General features: G+C 35.2%; 8 protein-coding genes across 9 annotated transcripts; 4 read left to right on the forward strand and 4 right to left on the reverse strand.

Moving 5' to 3' along the window:
* Positions 1–1306: 1306 nt before the first annotated feature.
* LOC119635751 (translation initiation factor eIF-2B subunit gamma) lies at positions 1307–3121 on the forward strand. The gene is made up of 6 exons (XM_038030747.1): positions 1307–1547; positions 1619–2127; positions 2191–2346; positions 2406–2582; positions 2637–2863; positions 2923–3121. The coding sequence occupies exons 1-6, from the start codon at positions 1391–1393 to the stop codon at positions 3086–3088; spliced, it is 1392 nt and encodes a 463-aa protein (XP_037886675.1). The 5' UTR covers positions 1307–1390; the 3' UTR covers positions 3089–3121.
* A 1128-nt stretch (positions 3122–4249) lies between these two features.
* LOC119636054 lies at positions 4250–6018 on the forward strand. 2 transcript variants are annotated; one of them, XM_038031140.1, is made up of 2 exons: positions 4250–4390; positions 4457–6018. In XM_038031140.1, the coding sequence occupies exon 2, from the start codon at positions 4561–4563 to the stop codon at positions 6010–6012; it is 1452 nt and encodes a 483-aa protein (XP_037887068.1). In that variant the 5' UTR covers positions 4250–4390; positions 4457–4560; the 3' UTR covers positions 6013–6018. The 2 variants fall into 2 exon arrangements, with proteins under 2 accessions (XP_037887068.1, XP_037887069.1); XM_038031141.1 differs by having other exon boundaries at positions 4251–5616; positions 5701–6018.
* On the reverse strand, positions 5987–7393 carry LOC119636055. The gene is made up of 3 exons (XM_038031142.1): positions 6771–7393; positions 6521–6704; positions 5987–6452 (listed from the first exon to the last, which is right to left on the reverse strand). The coding sequence occupies exons 1-3, from the start codon at positions 7329–7331 to the stop codon at positions 6076–6078; spliced, it is 1122 nt and encodes a 373-aa protein (XP_037887070.1). The 5' UTR covers positions 7332–7393; the 3' UTR covers positions 5987–6075.
* Positions 7394–9974: 2581 nt separating this feature from the next.
* Positions 9975–10992, forward strand: LOC119635991 (transcription elongation factor SPT4). The gene is made up of 3 exons (XM_038031056.1): positions 9975–10494; positions 10551–10713; positions 10768–10992. The coding sequence occupies exons 1-3, from the start codon at positions 10426–10428 to the stop codon at positions 10884–10886; spliced, it is 351 nt and encodes a 116-aa protein (XP_037886984.1). The 5' UTR covers positions 9975–10425; the 3' UTR covers positions 10887–10992.
* A 35-nt stretch (positions 10993–11027) lies between these two features.
* Positions 11028–12666, reverse strand: LOC119635990 (mevalonate kinase). The gene has a single exon (XM_038031055.1). It carries the CDS (start codon positions 12279–12281, stop codon positions 11100–11102), a length of 1182 nt encoding a protein of 393 aa, XP_037886983.1. The 5' UTR covers positions 12282–12666; the 3' UTR covers positions 11028–11099.
* Positions 12667–12671: 5 nt separating this feature from the next.
* Positions 12672–13145, reverse strand: LOC119635992 (uncharacterized bolA-like protein C8C9.11). The gene is made up of 2 exons (XM_038031057.1): positions 13119–13145; positions 12672–13043 (listed from the first exon to the last, which is right to left on the reverse strand). The coding sequence occupies exon 2, from the start codon at positions 12954–12956 to the stop codon at positions 12687–12689; it is 270 nt and encodes an 89-aa protein (XP_037886985.1). The 5' UTR covers positions 12957–13043; positions 13119–13145; the 3' UTR covers positions 12672–12686.
* An 875-nt stretch (positions 13146–14020) lies between these two features.
* Positions 14021–15357, forward strand: LOC119635827 (protein AAR2 homolog). Its single transcript, XM_038030835.1, has one exon. The coding sequence runs from the start codon at positions 14116–14118 to the stop codon at positions 15226–15228; it is 1113 nt and encodes a 370-aa protein (XP_037886763.1). The 5' UTR covers positions 14021–14115; the 3' UTR covers positions 15229–15357.
* A 728-nt stretch (positions 15358–16085) lies between these two features.
* Positions 16086–17406, reverse strand: LOC119635949 (ceramide-1-phosphate transfer protein). Its single transcript, XM_038030990.1, has 3 exons — positions 17241–17406; positions 16955–17175; positions 16086–16891 (listed from the first exon to the last, which is right to left on the reverse strand). The coding sequence occupies exons 1-3, from the start codon at positions 17357–17359 to the stop codon at positions 16596–16598; spliced, it is 636 nt and encodes a 211-aa protein (XP_037886918.1). The 5' UTR covers positions 17360–17406; the 3' UTR covers positions 16086–16595.
* Between the last annotated feature and the right edge of the window lie 1742 nt (positions 17407–19148).

The following is a 19148-nucleotide window of genomic DNA, read 5'->3' on the forward strand; positions in this document are numbered from 1 at the left end:
ATCGCGGTTCGAAGTGGGCTTTTCAGTCAATCCTTATGGTAGCCATCTTCCCTTCTTATTGATTCTCTCCCATCGCATACAAACGTCGAGAACAGTTCAGATCATCAACAACTAAGCTCTTGCAAAATTCTTTGCAATCTTGAGCCGAGTTCTCGTCCAATAAGTCTCGCAATTCATTATCTTCGAACTTATGGGTTCCTCCAGGCCGTTCTTTGTCAAGGACATGGAAATTGACACTTTTAAATCGTTGGAACGAAAACCGGCAGTTGGAATATGATGGAGCAGCTTTATGATAAGCTTCTAAAAGTGGTTGATGGGCTTCACCAGCAAATTTCTTCAAAAGAAAAACTAATGCAAGTCGAAAATGCAATTTTGTCCTTTCCAAATCATTATCTCTCCATCATAAAATACTCCAAATTGAACCTAAGGTGATTGTAAGTAATGATGTCATTCGATCCAAATTTTCTATATTTATTTAACAGGCCAGACCATATTGTTTGCGCCGACTTTTGTTGCAAAATATTTATATAGAAACCTTTTTACAGATGACTTTGCAAACATTGGTGTCGAAGGGGGAGTGAATTTAAACAAATGCTCGATCCAATTCAAATGCAGACCAATTATCTCAAGGCAATAGACATGCCTAAACTGATGCAGAAACTGATTCTGAATAAAATTGATATGAAAGCATATACTTGTAGTTGAAGTCCATGTAGGTGTTACATATATCGGCACAAACTTAATACATCCTTATCACAAGCAGTACGGGGTATAAAAACGCATTAATTGTATTTTAGATAAGCCTGCAAAGCGGATAAAACTAACACGTATTTTGCTTGGTATATGCCCAAAAGAAGCAACAGTTACCGAGAACAATATGCCCACTATGATTATCAATAATCTTCAATAGCCTTTTTCCTTCTCCTCTGATATATTCTCTACTCCTTCACATATTCATATACTTGCGCAACATTTCCGCTCTTTTATAAGACGTTTACATACGCTCGCATGTACTTCGTCAAGGCTCATTCTGATAAATTCTCTTTGCGCCGTACCATTAACTCAGAATAATTTGGAAAATAACAAAAACCTAGAATATCTTACCACCAAAAGTGGGTAAAATAATAAAATAATTAAAAGATCAACTTCCTTTAACTTATGTACCAAGCTAACCGCCAACTTTATTATGTTTCAAACAAAGAACTTCTTGTTCACATTGCATCTTTTCTGCTCAACACAGTAAAACAATTCTTGTTGATTTACTTACGGATAGAAGAAGAAGAATTTAAGAAAAAAACGCTATTCGTGTCAAAAGCTTTTCAAAACAGCTGATTAAGCGCATCAACAACATAAACCTTAAGCCAAATTAAATGAAATTCATTTCAAAAAAATGATCACACAAGAGTTCCAAGCCATTGTTTTCGCTGGTGGACGTGGTTCGCGTTTACCAGAAGTGTTAGGAGATACCCCGAAGTGTTTATTAACGGTGGGGCCTTATCCGCTCTTATGGTATCCATTAAATTTGTTGCACCAACATGGATTTCAAGGTATTAAAAGAAAATAATCAAAAAAAAAAGAAGAAAAACAAAAAGATGATCACATCAATTTCTCCATACAGAAGCAATTGTTATAGTTTTGGAAAATGAGAAGAGCGAAATTCAAGCAGCCATGGAGCGCACTCCTTCCAAGCTTAAATTGGATTTTGTTTGCATACCGAGTGACAGTGATTTTGGGACAGCCGACAGTTTACGCTATATTCAGGACAAAATCAAAGTGGATTTTCTGATATTAAGCTGCGACCTTATCACAAATGCCAATTTGTTTCCACTAATTAATATATTCCGGCAACATGACGCGGCTTTGGCAATTTTACTCTTTCGAGGCGGTTTTGAACCAGATGTTACTTTACCCGGGCCCAAATCCAAACACAAACCAGAACGTGATTTAATCGGCATAAATCCAGAGACTAAACGTCTGTTATTTTTGGCAGCTGCCAGTGATTTTGAAGAAACTGTAAATATTAACGCTCATCTGCTGCGCAAATATGATAAAATGACTGTACACTCACGTCTAGTCGATGGACATGTTTACGTTATGAAAAAGTGGACTATTGAGTTTCTGAAAAAGGTACGAAGTATAATTTTCATCGGAATTCAAGCTTGGCTATGTATAAATTTTGTTTTACCTTAGAAAGAACATTTCTCTACCCTGAAAGGCGAATTCCTGCCGTATATAGTTAAAAAGCAAATGGCTAAATCAGGCAAGCCAAACGTGATCCCAACAACGATTATGGACACACAATCCGATTTAGGTTTAAACCGCAAAGGAGAGGACAGCATATTTAGCGTAAGTTCCTTATTAAAAATATCCAAGAACTTTTTAAGGCACTTTTCCAACGATTTCAGCTTATACCGCATGCTAACCTAAACCAGCAAGTTTTAAAAACCACTCTCTACAATGACAATAAATCAAAACCTTTGTATAACGGCGATTTGTTACGTTGTTATGCTCTGGAAGCTGCTAAAAACTCGTTAGGGCTGCGTGTTAACACCACTTTTAACTATTTTGCTATAAATCAGAAGGTGGGACTTTTTTTTTTTTGTTTTTCTGTTTTATATAAGCAACTATAATTTCAGATCTCTTCCGTGTGGCCTTTTCTGTGCGCGAATCAAGATCTTGCTTTAATTTCTCCAAGCGCGCTCGTTAATTCAACACAAACAAATGAAATATCGGCAGCCGACAATGCCAAATTAAGTGAAAAGACTTCCTTACATTTTAGTGTTTTCGGACCTAGTTGTCACATCAAACCTAAAAATGTTATCAACAAGTCTTTGATTATGGCCAATGCCTTAGTTGAGGAAGGGTGAGCTTTATTTGTAAGGAATTTGTCTGTAATGTTTGATCACATTGTTTGTTTTGTAGTTGTAACATTGAAAACTGCATTATTGGACCCAAAGCTGTAGTGAAGACGGGCGCCAAGCTAAAAAATTGTTTAGTGGGTGCTAATTATATTGTAGAAGAAAACTCAACACTAAGCACTAAGCATTTAATACACGCTGATGGCTTTATGGAAATTGATATACAATGAATTGATAAAAGCGCATTTATAATAATGAACTGTTCTTCGCAAGTTTGGTACAATTAAAGCGATTATATAACAATCTAAAAATGTCTTGAACAAAGGATACCCATCTATCCATTTCAGTTAAATATCTAACTATGCATGAACGACTTTCTATCACATCAATGTCTCTGTCAGCGAAACCTTCAAACCGCATTGCTTGACATCGTGCAATAAATGCACATATATGTAATATATGTACATATATGAAAAAGAAACAATGACGGATATCATATAATTGAAGTTAGAAATATTTTTCGATTTTCACTTTACACATGATTTGCTCTAAGTTCTAAATTGCTTTGATTTCTCGCTAAAAACCGTTAGCCGATTTTTTTCCTCTATATTTACTTCCATTCCATGGTTGGGTGCTTTTCACGTTGCAGAGTGCTGAGGAGTTGGCTTCAATCGTATAATAATTGACTTATGAATTGACATATGATTATTATGTTCAGCTGTGTCGCTCTCAAAAACAAACTTTTGCACAACTTCTACAAAATCTAGAACACAATGCTCCATTATGAACATATATTAAAATTCTTCAATAATGCTATCAGGTTACGAATGTTTCAGTTTCGATCAGCTCTCTAAAGGGACACATGGAGTCTAAAGAAGTTTTGGTTAGATTGAATTGTTTGATCATTTTTTAAAGTTATTTTTAGGACAAATTCTTTTTAATTGAGTTGTTATGTGCTGAGATTTGTTGTGTTCTCACCAACGACAGCATGGAAACTCGTTTGCGAAGCATGCAAATAACCAAAGTTGCAAAATGCAACAACAAAATCAAAGCGGAATGTAAACAAAAGAATGTAAACAAATAACACGTGCGGCTTAATGTAAACAAAACTTAAACCAATAAAAAAAAACCCTGTTTGATGGCAAAAAAATAAATCAAAAATAACCTCGGTTCAATACGTAAACAAAACGATGAGTTATGTCTTCCAAAAAAGAATTGCCAATCTCAATAATTACTTTAATTGTAGACAGTATTGCCAATTAATGTTTCACAATAACATGAGTTTATTGGGAATTACATAATGATATGTTAGCTTTATAGTGCTTTGCTTATTCCACGGTAGGAAAAAGTTCCCGAATATATAGTTTTTATTTATAAATATTATCGATAGTCCGCGGATTTAGACACTATTAAGGCTTACTTGAATATTGCTAGAGGCAAATAAAAGTGTTATTAAATGACCTAAATGGTGGTTAAAGATCCATATTAATATGTATAGGGGCTTAAATCGAAATCACTTTTTATTTACCTTGGTACGTTGTCATTCTCATGAGACTGTTTTCTAGCGGCACTTATTTGTTTGCATTAATCTATCTCAGTGAATGCCAGACAAGCCAAAACTTTGTATGTTTGCAATTGCTATTGTGTCTGGATAGAAGCATTCTATTCAAATTTGTTGTAAACTGAAAATAATAAACAAAAGATGTCTACAAGGGAAAACCAAGCAAGCTATCAAGCGGAAGAGCCTGCAGCTGCTGAAAAGGGTGTTTTAAATGGTTCTGATAAAAATGAAGAACTATTTGCTTCAAATCCCAATGTATTAGAAGTTGAAAAAGCAGATCCTGAAGATTTGCAACGTATACGAGGAGATGCCATTGGCGATACATTGTATAGTGAACGATTCGTATTAAATACATTGTTAAAATTAAGTAAATTGGAGAAAAATCTACAAGAGGAAGAGGAAATGGAGAAGGATTTATGCACTCTCTGGGATATGACCTTAGATGCAGACATAATCGAATATTTGCTAAAGCAAGATGTGTTAACCTTATTTGCCGAAGTTATAAAGGCCACGAATGATAAGCGCTTAACTGAGATTTTGGTTGGAATATTGGCCAATATGTGCGACGTCAAGAAAACAAGAGATGAATTATGTTTGCAAGAATCACAATTGGTGGAAGTGTTATTGGATTTGTCGGGTTGTCTGGATGCTTTAACATTACAACAGCTTATGAGATTGTGGGCTGTAATATTTGTTAAAAGTCCCACAGAGCACATTGAGAAGTGGTACGACTTGGTCTGCAAAGATGGTCAATTCATAGAGAATATTTGTTTTATACTGAACAACGCCATTAATCATAAAGTATTGTTACAAACATTGGAGACTTTGAATGCGGTGCTTGCAAAATTCGCTTTGTTAGACAGTCCGGCCAAAAGTTTTACAGAACTTTTCATAAAATCTGAGGTTGTAAATGCTACTATGGAAGCATTTAATACAATTTTGACTGACAATGCCGGGCAGGAAAACGATACTGACGAATTGGAGAAAAAGGAAGTAAAAATAAAGCAAACCTTCTGCAATATTCACAGTATTTTAACACAATACCAGCAATACTCGGAAGAAGCTTATGCGGCACATTCTGAGGATATATTGCAATGTATGAAGAAAATTTTAAAACCTTTGGCCTTGAAGGTGGACATAGAAACATGGCAAACATTTGAATTGGAAGTTTTTGAAACATTAAGTGATCTGTTGGAGGTAATTTTTCTTATCTTATCGATTGGAAGAAAATCAACAACTCATTGGTCATTGCTTAATGTTTACTTACTCTTTGGTTTACAGATTCTACCTCGTTGTTTTGATCCGCATTTATCCTCGTACTTAATAAAAATTTGGCTTAAGTTTTTGCAAACACAACAAAGCTCCGCGTCAACCGAATTTGAAGAAGAATTAAATCATCAAGGTTTGTCCGATAAATGTTTGCAGCTTTTATTACTTATGTTAACTGAGGCTAGCAATGCAGAATTACAAGAAAATCTTAAAACTGTCCAATCGGAGCATAAAGGCCGCTTTTTAAAATCCGTAGAAAAACTGGAAAAAAATGGTTGCTTAGTTAAAGCATATGATAAAATAAAGAATGCTCTTGGAGAGTAAAAAGCATTTTACTTGATTATATCTTATACTTTAACATCTGTACTTAATCCTTAGTGATGCTCTTTAATTATTTTTCTGCTTGCCAGGCATCATATGTAAAGATGTCATCTCCATCCAAGAACTTTTGCCTAAGGTGACTTCATTCTTACAGTAAATTTTTAAAATTGCTTCTCTAGACGTTTCCGAATTCCATTTGAAATTTTGCTTGTTCTCATTTAAACCAGGAGTTAAATGCCGCAACGAATCATCCAAATTTATTGTGTTTACATCATTTTCTATGTTAGCCTCTATGTTCGCGTTATTCTCTATTGTTTCAGATATATTGACTATAGCCGATTCCATATTTTCTGTTCGTATTACGTTATCCCCGGACAATTCCGATAATTGTATATTCATAAGGCCACCTTTGCAATGCACGCTCAAATTACCATGCACGCCAACTATGTTTTTTTAAAACACATTTGACACATATTATATTTAAATAGTTGTACGTAAAATAATCACTTACGCATATTCAATTTTCCTTTCTGATTTACCACGACTTCCGTACGTTTATGAATGTTTTTCAGAAGTAAAGAACCGCAAGCGGTTTCAAACTTTGAGAAGTCCACATAGCTACAGTTGGTATTGATACTACCATCTACAGTCGTGCAAGTGCAACATTCACCTTGCAACTTATCCAATGTGATATTCTGGAAATTTATTATTATTTATGTTGACCTTTTGTTTCTCATTTTTTTTTTTGTTTTGATATCTACCCCGTTGCCTTTTGTTTCTATCACAGTTTCTTTGCCCAACAATAAACCTAAGCAACTGATATTCTCACCTTCACTCTCTAGGTGTATGAATTCGGCTCGTACATCTCGTACATTTATAAATCGTTTAGCTTTGACTCTAACTGCTCGGCCAAATATGTTTTTTACACTTGCGCCATGCTGCGAATTAACGGTTACTTGAGCTCTTACTGGTACCGCCAATTCGCAATGAAAATCGCTCTCAGGCGCTAATTTTTTAATAATAACTTCAACTTGTTTTTCATCATCACTGATCTTAACATCCATTGAAGCTGTACAATTCTTAACGGGTCCACCATGAAGCTCACTTATAAATGCATTGCCATCCGGAAAAGCGTGAACATCCGCAGATCTAATTTTTGTGAAAATATCCGATAAAACAATTATGTGGGCTTGCGGATCAACGAATCTTAAGGTTTCTTGATGTATTTGATTCATGGTGGGTGGAAATTTCTTCGAAGCATAAAAACGTTTAATTATTGTTAAATGACGAAATAAAGGCGCTGCTTGACGTAAAATTATCATTGCTTTTGACAATTTTAACAGCAATAAATACAATTCGGAAATGCCTCTAAATTGTAAGGTTATGATTGAATGTTATCAGCTGTTATTTGTTATACGCCATTTGATCAGAGTTACCAAATTCCAGTCTTAATAAATTGAAACTTGGACGTATGTGACAGTATGCGCATTCGTTGTTTACAATACATTGACTTCGCCAATGATGTGAGCGATGTATATCCTCAAAAAGCATGTATACGATGAAAATCCAAATTTTATTTACTTTCGAAATCGATGATTTGCATGTAATTTTATTATTTTATGCGCCTGTCCAATGAATGATTATGTAACCTGAATAAAAAAGACTGAACTGGAACAAGGTCAGTTTTTCGTTGGGAAAACTTTTAGCAAACATACGTTCATTGAGAAAGCAAGTTATAAACAACAATAAATAATTCTGTTTTTTTTTTGTTTCTATTTTCCTAATTATTCAAATAAGTCGGAAATAGTAAGTCTTTCCTACAGGTTGGCGTTAAAATTGTACCCATTCCTAAAGCTGGAAAAGATCTTGAAAACTTTACAAATTTCAGAGCTATATCCCTCCTGTCTGTACCAAGTGATTAAAGAAAGACTCACTAAATTTCTGCACGACTCACAACTGCTCCAGGTCCTATGCTTATCAGAAACACATTTCCACCAGTATTTGTCTCAATAAGTTCTTTTCACCATAGTAAGTGAGAAAGCAAATGGTAACCAGGTAGTTATGTTTAGTTTCGACATCAATAAAGTGTATGACTGCGTTGATCTAGGGAAACTAGGTCAAATTCTAACTGATTTTAAAATAGCGTCTCAATGTGGACTGTGGAATATAAATTTCCTTTTTCCGCGAACTATTGTGATGGGCTCAAATTCAGTTGAAGTTTGTGGAGGTCTACCTCACGGTAACTGCCTCAGTCCAATACTTTTTAATCTATACACAGCCGGCTTACATCGATTACAGGACAATACAACCCATTTATTTCAATACGCTGATGATTTCTTAACTATTTCTGCTGAAAAATAGTAGAAGCAGTTTACATTCTTAATACCAAATCCAATCGTTTCTATAAAGATTGCGCGGATTTAAATTTTTTTTTCAAACCTGAAAAATCAAAAGTCATTTGTTTCGGTAAGGGCTCTAAAAAAATTTTCTGCATCACAGTTAACGGCACAAAAGTTAAACAATCTTCCTGCATTAAATTTCTAGGTAGAATAATCATCTCAAGTTTGACCCTTCATGACACACTAACGAGATGTTCTTGAAAATTGCTACACAGGCTCAAATGTAATCAAACTTTTAACCAATTTAAAAAATGGACTCCTACTAAAGAAAGCTTTAAATGTCTACAAATCTATTGTCCGTTCGAAAATTGAATATTCATACTCCCTACCGTGCAATTCCCCTGCGTATACAATTAAAAAAATACAAACCTTCCAACACTCATTTCTAAGACGCTGTACTGGGTTGTCCCCCTCGACTCCAATATCAATCTTACGTTGCATTTCGTTAGAAATTCCTGTAACAAAAAGAATATTCCTCTTCACTGAAAAAGAACTTCTCAAGGTAAACATTTTTAAGCCTGCTTTTTTCAATAAAGTCGTCTCCAAAAATAATGATGTCTTCAGGAGTTACTTAAGTTGTTACAAAAAATTCAGCAACATTTTCAATAAATTTAACGCAGTACCCTCTTGGAGTAGTATTATTCACAAAAAGTGCGTCTTGGAATTAAACATACTTGATTCGATCACGAAATCAAGAAAAAATCGGTCAAGGTCTTGTCTTCGAACTGTATGTCGGCAAAAACTCAATTACCTTCTAGGTTACTAGCTTCTCAGTTATAGAGTATCCAAATTTACTTTTAGGAAAATTCAAAGCCCTGCAAGAGTTATCATCCACCTGCATTGAACTTCTGGCCATCAGACAGGCAATCCTCTTTGCAATTGAGAAAAAATTTAGAAGAATTGCATATTTTTCTGACAGCAAATCTGCTCTGATGCTAATCAAGAATAAGGATCCTTACAACATCTACGTTTTTGAAATTTACAACCTCTTAAAAGATCCAAGCATCGAAGAATGCCACCTAATCTGGATCCCAGGTCGCAGTGGTTTTAGTATCAATGAAAGAGCAGACTTCTTTGCACGTGAAGCACAGTTCAATGGTTCGGTTCGGTTTTGTCCATTAACTATCCTCCCAGCGATACTCTCCTGCTTATCCAAAAAGTTATTGTAAAAGAATAGGAAGATGGGTGTCACGGTTTAGCTAGAGAAAAAAGTGACCGGGTTTTTTACAAAATTTACCCCTTTTTGGACACCCAAACTTTTACCTAAAGGAAAATTTGCAACATGGGAGTTTAAAATACTTCATAGATTATGAGTAATCACACTTATGACAAGGTATACTTCAAAATGATTAAAGTCTCTTCCACTGGTAACTACGAAGAATGTAACATTACTGAGTCTGCCGAACATCTAATTTTTGAGTGCATGAGGTTTGACATCCTTAGACAATCTTTCAGTATATTTAGCGTATACATACAATTTTTTTGAAATTTTTCATGCTAGAAACTTTACGCATTTTAAGCAGCTGACTGGCTTTATTAAATCAACTGATTTCTCTTTTCTCTCTTCTATTCTCATAAGTTTGTTCATAAACACAGATCGCCTATACTTTTTCTTTTCCGGCATTCTTAGCCGGAATATCGACTATACAGTACCTTACGGAAGCAGAACATCACCTGTTTAACAAGCGTAAGCATCACTTAAAAAAAAAAGAAAAAGCGCTCATTTTACGTTTCGGAAAAATATAAAAATATCGTCAATGGTTTTTTTCTACGTTACTGGATTATGGGTCTAAGTTGAATCAAATGGGCCTAATCCATATCCAAACTAAAAAAAAAAAATCTATCGCCAACTTTCCTAAGGCTCATTCAAAGAACTCTGTGTTCACATTGGGCATTTTTCACACGTCGCAACGCATTTTCGGTTCTTAATTTGCTAAACAACGGAAGAAGAAGAAGAACACAACAATAAATAATTGTAATCTAATTTTTTGCTTGTGAACTACTTGTATTCAAAATAATGTCATTTGATACGATACCCAAGGATTTGCGAGGCTTGCGGGCGTGCTTGGTATGCTCCTTGGTAAAAGTATGTTTGTTTTTATGACATAAAAAAAAAGTGTTTAAAGCACATATGCCTTTTAGACCTTCGATCAATTCGAATATGATGGCTGTGAGAATTGCGACGACTTTTTGCGCATGAAAAACAACAAAGATAATGTTTATGATCACACTAGCAACAATTTTGACGGAATTATTGCCTTAATGAGTCCCGAAGATTCGTGGGTAGCGAAGTGGCAAAGAATAGGTAAGTTAAATACAGTTGTTATAATGAAGCTAAATTTATAAGACGCATTTTTAGGGCGCTTTACAAGAGGAATCTACGCGATATCAGTCAGCGGAAATTTGCCCCAAGCCACTTTAAGAGAAATGAAGAGCCGTGGAATACCATATAGACCTAGAGACACTAGTCAACGTTAAATTTCGCTCATTTTATATGCAATTTCAAGGCTGACGATAAATTTCCATCAGACTAAGACAACGTACGCATTATTTATAAAATTTCCTTTTTGTCTTTATTAAATAAAAATTATTTTCCTCTATGTATACAAGTAAAATATCGTTTATCATTATAAAAATCTTATGTTTATAAAAACTAAGTGAGATAATTTGTAGTGTCCGAAATAATGTGTTTTACAATTTTTCTATGGATAAACCATCCCCACCAGCTGTAGTTGAGTGCACTCCGAAACCAGCTGCTTCCAACTCTTCCTTTAACTTCCAATATACTTCATTTTTAGCATAATTATCGGGCAACAGGACTATAACATAGCCACCTGCTCCCGCACCGGTTACTTTACTAAAGAATCCTCGTTTGTAAGCAATACTGAAAATTTGCTCTAACTTAGGATGGCTAACACCAATTGCTTTCAGCAGATCATTATTGATTTGGAATAGCCTTTCCAGTTTCTCAAATTTTTCACTGTCGTCTTGGCTATTACCAAATATTTCATACAATGGTATAGCTTCTGTAACCAAGGCTTCAAGTGAATTCCAGATAGCGTTTATTACTTCAGGGAATGTCTCAGTAAGGTGCCGGACTTTGGCTACTATATCTGCGGTGCTACGTTTCACTTTGCTGTCGACCAACAGTATGTTTAAAGGTCGTAAGATGTTAATCGTTTGAAATCCTTGTCCTTTAACAAAGCGCAACATTCCACCGTAACTGCAGATAGTGTTGTCGACCCCTGATGGCGTGCCGTGAACGATACGTTCCGATTCAAAAGCCCAATTAGATATCAGAGCCAAATTTTGTGGATCCCGGTAACTGGATAAATCGAAGTGCCGAGCATACAAAAGGAAAGCTGCTGCCAACGCCACGCCATATGATGCGGAACTACCCAGACCCGATCCTATATTGAGTTCAGTGTCTATATGTAGCGTGAAACCATTTGTTATTTTGAAGTCTTTTGCAGGTGAAGAGAGTACAGCTCCTGCCAGCAAATAGTAAATTGATATAAATGATTTCTGGTTTTTTTGTTTTTTGGATGAGCTATTGTTTTCGAGTTGCTCTTCTTGTTGTTTTGCCAGTTCAGCACGCACCTCTTCTAGCAATTGAACAGTGCTGTCAGATTTTTCTGTAGGATATTTTGTTCGAAATTTGCTCAAAAATTCATTAAACGCTTTCACCTCCACGCTGAAGTTATTATTAAGCGCTTCCAGGTGAACGGAAATTAATGTTTGGGTTTGATCCATAGAAAATCGCAGAGTGGTAGCCAAGCCTACAACAGCAGCCAAAGCAGGTTTATGATAAACCACTGCATGTTCTCCATGCAAAATAATTTTACCCGGTGCTCTAACTTGAAAGTCAAACATAATGGATTATGTAATTTTTGTTCGCGCAATCCGATGGTGCCTATGTTTTGCAATTCAAATTAACAGTAATCAGAAATCACAGTGTCTTTATATTCGTAGGCAGTATCAGGCGAGTTCAATGCAAATTTTGATTTATTCTTATAACACATAAAGCTGCCTTGTTATTATTAACAACCAAGTTTTTATTGTGAATTTTATAAAACAGATTTTTGAAACGAGATATAAACTAAACGAATGATTTGTAAATTGTAATTGGCTGCGATTTCGTTAACTTACTTTCACTTTCCGCTAGAGAGGTTATAACTTAAGTTCATATGAGTGTATGTAAAGCTTTTATAACTGCCTGCACTTTGTGACAATAAAACTGGTTTTATTTCTCTACCTTCCCCCTTTAAAAAATTGCTTTTATTGTTGCTTTTGTTTTTGTATATTCTCCCACTCTTCAACGGTGTAAGGTTTTTGGGTGAAGGCGTGTATTTCTTTAAGTTCCTCCGCCAATACCGCATTAACCATGCGGTGTTTCTGCAGCAATGTTTTGCCTTTGAATATATCCGATACAATGATCACATTAAACTTGCCACCGCAACCGTCGGATTCGTCAACCGCACGCACATATTTCGTTTCAAGCTGATCTGCGAGTTTCTTCTCCAAATGGCCAGCTGTATATTTGCTCATGTTTTGTCGTTGCTCTCTATCTTTTTTTATTGGAAGATCGTTTTGCTCTTACTTTCGCCACTTTCAACTTATGGTCGTACGACTGCGCTGTACCATCGATGGATTTTAGAATATATTTGAAATTTGCATAAAATATATAAAAATTTTTTCCCCAACACCTACCGCTGCATAGGATTGCCAAGCCTTCACGTTTTATGATTGAAAAAAATAGGGCAAAAGAAGAATTTATCGAATTTTATTTGCCGTAATATATAATTTTGTTAATATTTCACTCATCATCATGTATTGTTTAATACGTCTAAATACGCTACGATTAAGTTAAGGTTTTCTGTATTTGTTTACTTAACTCTTATTGTTTAGATATTCTGGCTACTAATGCCAAGAAAATAATTGAGTTTGTAAGAATAATTGGTAGAAAGAAAATTAATATACAAACACCATTCTTTGTTTAAAATTTGTTCCTGAATTAATAAGAAAATCCACTACAGCGGGCGCCACGCCTTATTTTGAAAATACATTAGATGGGGAAAGGTCGAAAAAGTGGTTCGATCCGAATCATTTTCAATGGCGTTCACCCTTCGACCGAAAAGCTTCAGTGTATCAAATTTCATCAAAATATCTCAAAAATCGTAGCCTGTTGGTGGTACATAAGAATAAAAGACAAACGGCCGTACGGACCGCTAAGCTTAGACCAATTCCGAAAATGATCCTGAAACGATGGTTGTAATAGAAAGCAGATCTAACTCAAGCTATTCTGCGCATTACATATCTCCGCACGATCAAAATCGACCCGTGAGTGCGTGGCATATAAATAATTACAACTATTTTGTTGCAAACGGTAAGAAGCTACTCAGATTAAATTTTGTGTGGATCTATTGAATTATTGTTGGCCTATTCGACAGGGGAATTTTTAATACCTAAAGTATACTTTACGCACCGATATGCAAAACTTTGTTCACTCTATCAGCCGTTAGCCCCATTCGCTTAAAGAAAATAGGATACCCTACCATATTAAAGTGTATAAAAAATAAAAAGTGTATTGCCAGAAACAAGTAATTGTTCAATACAATTGTCCACTGGGTTCAATGGAAGTGGAAGTGTAAATACGAGGCGGACTAGGATAACATTGTAACAACCTAATTACAAAAGAGAAAGGAAAATGGAAATGGATCAGTCTTTGGCGAAAAATCTTCTTAATAATGGCGCTGTGCTAATTATAACTGGTGTGCCAGTTCGAACTTTATTCGGTGTAGATTTGTGTACTTACACAATAGCAGATAATTTTCGAGGAGTTAAAATGATACCACCAGGTTTTCATTATGTTTGGTGTGCGGCTACTGGGCCTTATGGTGATTCAGCTCCAAGAGTAGGATTTGCTCATTATTTTAAGGCTCGAGAAATTTTGGTAAAAGAATGGGATACTACAACGGAGGAGTTGAAAGAAAGGCAAAGTCCGGAGCCAGAATTGGAAAAACAACGTATACGAGAACATTTAAAAGAGTTAGATAGATTTCTAGCTCCATACGATTTGCGTAGTTTAAAGGATTGGGTTAAGCTAACGTCGCATGTCGTTGGCGAAGAAGTTTTGAACAAATGTAAACCGTCTTTGGGTACAATACGCACAAATGTCGAACTGGAATCGTGTCCAGATTCTGAAAGGCCGCGAGGCTCCTTAAATGAAACCTATTCAGTTATGAAATTAAAATTTGTGAGTGACGAAAATGATCTTTTACCTAAATTAAAACCAGTTGAGGGCACGGCTCCTCGCTTTAACTCGGTACCAGATAGAGTGCCTAAAAACAGTTCGCCGGCAGAAATCTCCCTACATTCAGTAGATTGTATTGAAGCTTGCGACGAATTACTGAAATCTTACACGAATTCGCTTGAATTAATTCAAGAAATTCAGATATCATTTGCGTTTTTCGTAGTCGGCTTCTCGACCGAATCTTTATTATATTGGCGTAAAATATTGAACTTGCTATCACATTCAGAAGAGGCTGCAGGAAAATATCTTTCTCTCTATGAGGAGTATTACAAAATATTGGCTTTCCAACTGCCCCATTTACCAGAAGAACTCTCAATGCCCACAGACGGCAATACGGTTTATAAAGATGTACGCTCGTTACTGTATAACTTGAAGAGAGTGGGACTAGAAAGCAGTGGTAATCTTTTAATAAAAAGTCTTGAAAAGTCACTCAACTGGAAGTTTGACAATTTAAGAGAAGATCCTGAAGATATGCCAATAGTAGTAGAATTGAATGAAGCAATATAATGATTTTTATTTACTTATAGTTTTTAATGCTGCAATGGAAAATATATATGATAAGGAACCACATCCTGGCTTGAATATGACTAATTTGTATAGTAAGAACTGAATTATAGCATCCACTCCACATAGTGTATACAAACTTGCTTTAAGCGGGGGAATGTTTATTTTTAAAGATTTCTCAAGTCTAGTAAAGATTTCTAAAGTCTAGATAAAAAAAGTCTGCACGCGATACCTAATTAAAATAAATAAAGCATTATATTAAACTGAATTTTTTAAATATGCTGAAAAGTAAAATTTATTCAATAAATTGTACAGATAAATATGAAAAGAAGTTGCAACCAAAGAAGTATTACTCTGTGTCTCGCTTCGCTTGCGTATGTAGAAGGTGTGGAGGGCTAAGCAAAGGCCTCTTCGCGTCTATTTGAACGCAGGCACTACCACTATTAATTACGTGGTCAAGACTTACTGCGACCTGGCAGGTCTATTGTAGACGCCCTCCTAGCTCTACATTTCTATGACTTTTATGAATCCTGCCACCTTCTTAAAAAGCTGATATGTCCAGTAGAGTATCGCCTTTTCCCTTTTTTTATGTATACATCTCTTAATTAATAAATTCCGTCATGCCTGTTCTTGGTCTGGAAAAGCAGTGAAGCAATTTTCAAATTTTAGATAAAAAGTACATACTGAACATTTAGAAGAAAGCAGTTTGTTTTAACGCATTGGGGACATGCTGTGAAAAGCCTCAAAATCGTAACTCTTTTCAAAACCTTCCTCTTTCTAGTTGTAATAATAATTTGAAGAGATATATTTTCATTTTTTCCGAACACACTCGTCTAAGCAAATAAGTTTCATTTCAGAAATTCATTAGAAAATTATAATTTTTATTAAGGAAATAAATGTAAAAAAAATAGTGTTAAAATACTTCAGTAAATGCGGACATAATATTAAAAAAATAATCTAATCTACATTCGGCTTGAACCGAACCTTTTTAATACCCACCACTGGCTTATTTTTTTTAAATAAATATACTTTCATTTTAAAAATGGATAACAACACGTACATGTATGTAACATAATATATACATATGGCAGTACTGCCCAGTGAATTCTCCCTTGCTATAACACAAAGCAACCAAATAACAAAATACAAGCAAATATTTAACAAAACAAAAGGTTGGAATGATTAGCTTACACAAAATCTTCAAACAATTTTTAAGGCAGGATTTAAGGACAGATTTCCGGTGTGATTTCGCAGTATACAGACATACTGACCCTAAAGATACTCCCTCTGGCGAGTACAGTAAGTAGTTATAACAAGCATTACGAAACGTTCGTAATAATTTAATACAGGTACAACAAATTGCCTAGAAATTAAGGTAAATGATGAAGATCATACAAAGTATATAATGCCTCAGTGCGATCGTAAACTAATTTAGTGTTATTCAACATTTCCGGTAAGATTTCAATGGCTCTTGCCACGTTGCAGCAAACTCGTTTTAAAAGTTCACCTTGTGTCGGCAAAGCGTACATAGCAACCAAAGCCCCTTTTCGTATCACCCATGGATGATGTTTAGCTAAAGTCATTTCATAAGCCAACTTGCAAGCCAATTGCGTTTTGTCGAACTCTGTCAAGCTTGCTAAACGACTCAAGAATTCATAGATAAATTCTACAATACATAAATGAAAGAGAGAAGGAATAGTTACATGAATCTTTTCACACAACTATGTACCTAATCCTCTGTGTAAACGCAATAAAGTCCGACTACCGGATATATATTTTGCATCCTTTAAAAGACCATTTTCTTTTTCATAGGTCATCATCGTTTTAACAGTTATAAAATTTTCCGCCCTTTCCGCATCAGTTTCGCTTCGAAAGTCATATAAAATATCAATTTTGGAGCGAACATCACTGCTAACGAAACTGAAGACCGTACCCATTAAATTAAAAAACCTGAAATTAAACATTTACTAATCAAGTGACAAATGAAGAAGAGAAATGTATATTATTTTATATACTTATTTATTTCCTCATAAGCTTTTAGGTACTCATCGAGTAACACATCATCATCGTCGCGTAAACTTTCTTCAAATATTTGCTTTACTTTCTCAATATCAAAACGCTCCAAAGCAGCCATTTGGATAATTTCAGTTTCTTCAATACTTCCAATTAAATTTACTAATAATTCTACCAAGTCTTTTTCTTCTTCTTCTTCTTCTGTTATTCAGCAAACTAATAGCCGAATATTCACTGCGATGTGCAAAAAAGGCTCAATGCGAAAACTCAGAGCTCTTTGCTAGGCACTCAATAAAGTGGCGGTTAGATTTGGTATATAATATTATTATTTATTTATTTTAGTGATCATTTATTTATTTATTTTTATTTATTTTATTTATTCCACTTATACTAGAAACTCAACTAAACAAATAACAGTACACTATCAGCATAGGAGCACACTTACAACCGGTAAAGGACCAAATTGCAAATGAACTCCTAAGCCATCGCAAACATGCATAAGCCTGGCAACCGATAATAATTAACAATAATTCATTTTCGAATCGTAACGACTTTTTAAGGATAAAAGCTATTTTAAATACGACATAGGTAAATCGCGCGTATTAAGCAATGTTGCTTTAATGGACTTTAAAGAGTCCGATAACGAGAATAAGTGATAGACGTCATTTAGGTTCTTGCAAACGACTCTGAGCGAATTGAACAGCTCATAATTAAATTTACACTGATTAAGCTTAACCAAGATAAAGTGCCTAGAGAAGCGGTTAGGGACATTAAAGCTTATTTCACCAAGTAATGAAGGCGAGTCAATAGCACCATTTATTACTTTAATTAGAAAGGAAACGCCAAGAACAAATCTACGTTTCTCAAGAGACGATAGGGACAGCAGAAGCAACCTATTTTCATACGGAGGAAGAGAGGCAATCGGATCCCAACCCAAATTTCTAAGGGCAAACAGCAAGAATTGCTTTTGAACAGATTCAATTGAATCTACGTAGCACCTATATGAAGGAGACCACACAGCTGAGGCATACTCGAGTATGGGTCTAACCAAACACATGTACAGCCTTTTCGTAATGTAGGGATCATCAAGCTCTTTGGACCACCTTTGATTAAAGTTTTCTTTTTTTTTAATTTTGCGTGTTATACGTCCGCCACGTTTTTTTTATAGTTTTTGCTACAATATTCATATTACTTGTTCACCAGGTGCGATAGAACAGAAGGGGGAGGAGTAAATTCCGATGTGTAAGATGTAATATCATATATGAGCATAAAAAGTTATATGAAGGAAGGAGTCAGAATAACAAACTGTAAAAGAGAGTAGGTTCATAAATTAACTGTAAAGGTTTACGTGTCTTGATGATATGATTTAAAAAAGAAAAGATTGCGACGTAAGAATGTCGTGACCACGAAGATCACGTATACTCAATTTGCGAAGCGTCGAATGGCGAATAGAAGTGGTAACATTCGGACAAAAAAATAGGATATGATCAGGAGATTGTAAGACTCCACATGTGCATAAAGGACCTTATTTCTAATATATAGGGGTGAGCTTCACTTGAGGGAAATGATTGTAAAGCAGATAGTACAGATTTACTGTCTGACACTTTAAGGAATTTCTTTTGAGGTTGCGTACTCGCTAAGAGGATGGCTTCTAGAATCGCATGACATTCATATAGTGCTACGTGGATGATTGGAGAAGTAGGCTTCCATATTAATATCTGAAAACCAAAGGCCACTGCCTACTATAACGGTCTTAGATTCATCAGTAAAGATGAGTGGACAATATTTCCAAATGGTATTGACCAACTGCGAGTAACGATGGTATACCTCTGCCAGAGTAACTGTGGATTTTTTCACCTGTAAGAACTTAATTACTGGTCGAAAATATTGAGAAGCAAGAGGAATTTTGA

This window comes from Glossina fuscipes, unplaced genomic scaffold, assembly GCF_014805625.2.
Source record: "Glossina fuscipes isolate IAEA_lab_2018 unplaced genomic scaffold, Yale_Gfus_2 27, whole genome shotgun sequence".
Lineage (NCBI taxonomy): Eukaryota > Metazoa > Arthropoda > Insecta > Diptera > Glossinidae > Glossina > Glossina fuscipes.

Bases quoted from the DNA above. Each gene is read 5' to 3' on its own strand.
- LOC119635949 (XM_038030990.1), bottom strand. From the start codon at position 17,359: ATGGCTGCTTTGGAGCGTTTTGATATTGAGAAAGTAAAGCAAATATTT. The intron at 17,176-17,240 runs GTATATAAAATA...GTTTAATTTCAG, and splicing joins GCTTATGAGGAAATAAATAA to GTTTTTTAATTTAATGGGTA. The intron at 16,892-16,954 runs GTACATAGTTGT...TATGTATTGTAG, and splicing joins GCGTTTACACAGAGGATTAG to AATTTATCTATGAATTCTTG.
- LOC119635991 (XM_038031056.1), top strand. From the start codon at position 10,426: ATGTCATTTGATACGATACCCAAGGATTTGCGAGGCTTGCGGGCGTGC. The intron at 10,495-10,550 runs GTATGTTTGTTT...TATGCCTTTTAG, and splicing joins TGGTATGCTCCTTGGTAAAA to ACCTTCGATCAATTCGAATA. The intron at 10,714-10,767 runs GTAAGTTAAATA...ACGCATTTTTAG, and splicing joins AGCGAAGTGGCAAAGAATAG to GGCGCTTTACAAGAGGAATC.
- LOC119635827 (XM_038030835.1), top strand. From the start codon at position 14,116: ATGGAAATGGATCAGTCTTTGGCGAAAAATCTTCTTAATAATGGCGCT.
- LOC119635990 (XM_038031055.1), bottom strand. From the start codon at position 12,281: ATGTTTGACTTTCAAGTTAGAGCACCGGGTAAAATTATTTTGCATGGA.
- LOC119636055 (XM_038031142.1), bottom strand. From the start codon at position 7,331: ATGATAATTTTACGTCAAGCAGCGCCTTTATTTCGTCATTTAACAATA. The intron at 6,705-6,770 runs GTAGATATCAAA...ATAAATTTCCAG, and splicing joins TAGAAACAAAAGGCAACGGG to AATATCACATTGGATAAGTT. The intron at 6,453-6,520 runs GTAAGTGATTAT...AAAAAAACATAG, and splicing joins GAAAGGAAAATTGAATATGC to TTGGCGTGCATGGTAATTTG.
- LOC119635992 (XM_038031057.1), bottom strand. From the start codon at position 12,956: ATGAGCAAATATACAGCTGGCCATTTGGAGAAGAAACTCGCAGATCAG.
- LOC119635751 (XM_038030747.1), top strand. From the start codon at position 1,391: ATGATCACACAAGAGTTCCAAGCCATTGTTTTCGCTGGTGGACGTGGT. The intron at 1,548-1,618 runs GTATTAAAAGAA...TTCTCCATACAG, and splicing joins GCACCAACATGGATTTCAAG to AAGCAATTGTTATAGTTTTG. The intron at 2,347-2,405 runs GTAAGTTCCTTA...CAACGATTTCAG, and splicing joins GAGAGGACAGCATATTTAGC to CTTATACCGCATGCTAACCT.
- LOC119636054 (XM_038031140.1), top strand. From the start codon at position 4,561: ATGTCTACAAGGGAAAACCAAGCAAGCTATCAAGCGGAAGAGCCTGCA.